The sequence below is a fragment of the Trypanosoma equiperdum genome, assembly GCF_001457755.1.
Source record: "Trypanosoma equiperdum strain OVI genome assembly, contig: ctg_631, whole genome shotgun sequence".
Lineage (NCBI taxonomy): Eukaryota > Euglenozoa > Kinetoplastea > Trypanosomatida > Trypanosomatidae > Trypanosoma > Trypanosoma equiperdum.
Genome location: NW_027124567.1, coordinates 73,084 through 77,822, shown reverse-complemented (window position 1 = coordinate 77,822; position 4,739 = coordinate 73,084). Strand labels below are relative to the sequence as shown.

Here is a 4,739-nt window from a genome sequence, read left to right as displayed (position 1 = left end):
TTTTTTTTTTTTGTAGAAATTTGCCTGCGTTTCCGCACCATGAAGGGATAAGAGTGCGTTGGGTTGTGTCATAATGCTGAAGTCAAAGAAATTACAACTTGGTTCGTTTTCGATCCGTTTAAACGTGCATTTAAGGATGGAAGTTTGGAATGAAATTTTGTGCGAATATTTGAGATCGTTTCGCTGCTCGTGTGGATTTTGCTTTCCACAAAATTATTATTATTATTATTATTATTATTATTATTGTCATCATTATTTTCGTTTCTTCAAGCTACCCTATTCATGAGCTCTTGTTACTCTGCTTTTTTTTTTTGAAAGAAGCAAAAGTGAAGAACAACGCGTTTGCCAAAAAAGCAACAACAGATAAACAAACATAAATAACAAACGTTGTAGAGGCAAAACGGACAAAATAAAGGACGGCCGAATAAAGGGGGAGGATCCAACAAAATATAGAACAAACAGACGGGCAAAAGCTGTCGAGCGGGTAGATAAATAAGTTCACCCCTTTTCAAAGGGGGAAAAGGAAAGAAGAAACCAAACAGCCAACCAGGCAATCAAAAGGGCGTGAGTCACCCTGTGGTTATTGAAAGGAAACAAAAAAAAAAGAAAAAAAATTAGAGGCTGAAGAGGTGCGTTGGTGGCACGGGTTCGGGTGAGGAAGTGAATAGAACTGCATCATCATTTTTTTTTTTTTTGGTTGTGTGTAGGCCGCAATGAACGCGCCTCACAGAACTCCCGGCAGCAATTCCGCTGGGAATACCGGCCCCGGGTCACACCGGTCCCGCTGCATTAGTTTAGATCCACGGGTTCATGAACACATTCCACCGCATTTCCTACCGAATTTGGCCAAATACAAATATAGCGGTAGTGACTCTGGCATAATTTCGAACTATGTCATGCAGCCATACTGGAACTTTATCGTAAGTCTTGTTCCCATGACTGTCGCGCCCAACGCCATTACCGTCACGGGGTTTGTGATGTGCCTCTCTTCTGCGCTTTTGGTTATGTTCTTTTACTACTTCGGAAATGCCGAGTATCCTTGTTGGGTGTGGCTGTATGCCGTCATATGCCTTTTTGCGTACCAGACACTTGATGCAATAGATGGAAAACAGGCCCGTCGTACTAATACGGGGTCACCACTTGGTGAATTGTTTGACCATGGGTGTGACGTCATATTAACACCTTTTGTACAAATGATGATATGCTGTGCTCTAAATACGCCTCCCTGTGTTACCTTTGTGTACATCACACTCTCATCATGCGCAGTCTTTGGTGCCATCTGGGAGCAGTTTGTCACCGGTACACTTGACTTCGGTTACGTCAATGGTCCCACTGACGGCATATTGCTCGCGTGCGGTATTTTTCTCATCACAGCCATCATGTCACCAGCCGTGTGGGATACTCAAGTGGCTGGACCTTACGAGGTGCCGTTGCCGTCATGGTTAGGCAGTTGCGGTGGCTCGTTCGTGATTGGATCAGTGCGGAGTATGTTATTTACCTTTTATGTGGTATCTGGGACTCTGACACTGCTAACAAACATATTGCATGTTTTAAAAAGGCCAAACATTCAGAAACCTGGTATGGCCGTGACAACTGCCCTACCGGTTGTCTGCTTGCTGGTACTTCACGTCTGGATGTATCTGGTTTACCGCCCCATCCATGAGAAGTATCCATATGCACTGGAGTTGAGTTTTCACGTTTTGATATCTTACACTGCCACACGCATGACTGTTTCCAGGTTGTGCGCAATGCCGTTTAACCTTTTCAGTGGGTTGTTTATCATTACACTACTCTTCACTGTTGCTCCGCTCTTCATCCACACCTACTTGCCTCTTGCTGAGGAAAAATATGTATTGCCATCACTTGGCTCCGCCACAGTGGCGCTTGCAGTACTGGGGCTCTGGCAGTACTTCCATATGATTCTTTCCGTTATCACACAGATGGCGTACTTTCTTCGCATTTCGGTTTTTTCTATTACATCGCGTCATGACTCCAACACGAAGTGGGAGTAGGAGTTGCATTGATTTTGCTGACTTTGCAATGTGGTGTTGAAATTATTGGTGAAAGGGATGTGGGGAAGTTGAGACCCTAGGCACTATCATCACTAGATCACAAAAAGAGAAAGTAGCTGTTGATTGGTGAATCAATTAAGAGGAACCATCAACTGTATGTGCGTCTGTGAGTAGTGGGAACGGTAGTGAAGTGGTCTTAACATATGATGTAAACCAAAGATGGTTTTTCCATCTTCTTTTTTCTTTTTTTCCTCCGTTGGAGTCAGGGGAGGGAGGGAGGGAGGGGGGGGGGAATAGGAAACAGGGAGAGAATAGAAGAAAGGAGTGGAAAGGTGGGAAGGTTTAGAGAAGCGGTGAGTTGAAGGAGAGGCATGCTAAGAAGATGGAGGGAAAAGTTGAGTGTCTTGTTTGTGCCTCTTATCGATTGTTCCGTTTTCTGCTTTTGCTTTTTTATCATTGATGGTACAATTTTATCTTTTCGTAAAATATGCGTCGCTTGGTTAGTTGTTGCTGTTTTTTTTTTCCTTCCTTCACTTCGCGGAGATTGCACCGTAGCAGTGGTGAGCAGTTGGGAAAAGGGGAAAAACAAAGAGGAAAAAAAGGAACGAAGGTGTAGTCGAGGAAGTAACGCGGAGGAAATGAATATGAAGCAAATACAAGCACAACAAGAACAGGAGATGTGTTGTATATCTAAATAATAATACTAATAATAAGGGAAAAGGCATTGAAGGAAAGAGTTCGAGATAAATCTATTTCTCACTATTTGTCCAATCTCACCTTTTGCGTGTTACTACGGGAGGGCGCCGTTGCGGGAAGGGAATTCCGAACTACTTTTGAATGACCGGATTTTTTCTTTTTTTTTAAAAAAAACTTTCCTCAGCTGGTATTATAGCTGCATAACTTACTGTTTTGTTTCGTTGTGTCTTTTTTTTTTTTTTAAATGACCATCGCCTTATATCACCCTCTTTTCTCAGCATGTGCTTTTATGGAGGGTTTGAGTGGAGAGAGGGCGGTTGTGTTTCGGTTTCGGTTCCACAAACTAGTCGTACGTTTATATACGCGTATGTATATATATATATATATATATCAGTATGCAATTATGTGTATGTATTTCCACGTGTATATTTGTAAGTGAATCGGGTCTAATTACTTCCTCTCCAATCAAAATGGGCTTATGCTGTTGTCAGGTTGCGGTTTCTTCGTCTGCTTTAACGCTGATTTTTCACATATTTACTCTGATTGCTTCTCTGTTCGGTTTGTTTGTGTTACTTTTCTTCTTTCTTTCTTTTCTTTTCCTTTTTTCATCTTTATCTTTTTTTTTTTCGCATTATTTGTTGTTCATGTTGTGGCTGATGTTGGTTATTTTTCCGCCTGGGTTGTGGGAGGACCACCGAACTTTTCCCTCATCTCCCGCTCTAGGCGCATGTTCTGTACTTTATTTCCTGTTTTTTTTTTTTTGGTCTTCGTCTTCATTCCTCTTTTCTTTTCCACGTGCTTATTTCACTTTGTTGTTGAACAACACTGTCCTTGTTGTACTGCGGTTATGCACACGCCAACAGCTCGCCTTCAGGTATAAATTTTATGCGGCCTGTCAATATGGTGTGGTGGATGTTGTGTTAACTTCGACCTTTACTTTTATAATTTTATAATTATAAAATTCTCTACTTTTCTACTGTTTTGTTTTGTTTAGTTTAGTTTTGTTTTTTTTCACCACGCGTGCCGTTGTTTGTGTTTTGCAGAGGGTTCTGACGTCTCTCGCGATATGCATCCGTTTGCATTCTTACTGTTCTTATACATTTGTTGTTAGTTTGTTTTTGTCGACGAATGCGACTCGATTTTTTTTGCCCCCCTTTTCCCTTTATTTCCTCTTCTTTTTTTTCCTTTTCCTTTTCCCCTTTCATCAATCCTCTTTTCGTTTTTTATGGTCAATTCAAATAAAACATGGCTTTGGTTTTGGGAGGATGGGGGGAGGAGAAGTGTAGACATGTTGGGGAAGTGAATTAAAATGAAATTGAGGAGTGGATGGTGGTGATGTTGAAATGGAAATGAGAAATGAGAAAAGCGTCCACTTGTGCCACACACACACACACATATGCATAAGGGTGGGAGGGGGGTGCAATTTTTTTTTTTTGTGGCATGCTCATGGGGAAAGACGTTTCTTGAGAACATGTTGTTGTTTATTGTTGCCATTGTTGTGTTTAACACCGTTTAAATTTTTGTTTCCTCCTGTTTTCTTTACCTTTTCACTCAGCACAGTAAAATTGGAGCGTTGGGCAAATAAGTGTGACAAGGGAGAGAGGAAGAAGAAGAAGAAAAAAAAAAAGGGAGGTTCGTAAGACAAACATTAATATGAGTGAATCAACATTTGTTGGTGTGACTGTTTACATGCACATGTTCTTTGAGGAGTTCTTTCCGTTTGACACACTTTCAGTTCGATGCTTTTTTTTTTTCGTTCTCTCATGTTGGTGCTGTTAAAACACAGGCGGTGTGGTTCTATTTTCATACGGATAAGGGGTGTAATTTAAAGAAGTAATATGTGGGGATATGAAGGGAGAAAGAACGAGGGATAGGATTCAAACAACATATTGTTGTGAAAATAAAAATAAGTGTGATAAGCAATTGAGCACTCCAGTGCCTTGCCTGGCGCTGTTACCCCTAAGTTTGAATTGAGATAGAGTGTCAAAAACGGTAAGTGGCCACCAGAAAACGAAACAAAGGGGAAAAGAT

General features: G+C 41.2%; 1 protein-coding gene across 1 annotated transcript; it reads left to right on the top strand.

Moving 5' to 3' along the window:
- Window positions 1-713: 713 nt before the first annotated feature.
- On the top strand, window positions 714-2,012 carry TEOVI_000288400 (choline/ethanolamine phosphotransferase (CEPT); the record flags this gene model as incomplete). The annotated part of the gene is made up of 1 exon (XM_067225882.1): window positions 714-2,012. The coding sequence occupies one exon, from the start codon at window positions 714-716 to the stop codon at window positions 2,010-2,012; it is 1,299 nt and encodes a 432-aa protein (XP_067081983.1).
- Window positions 2,013-4,739: the final 2,727 nt, after the last annotated feature.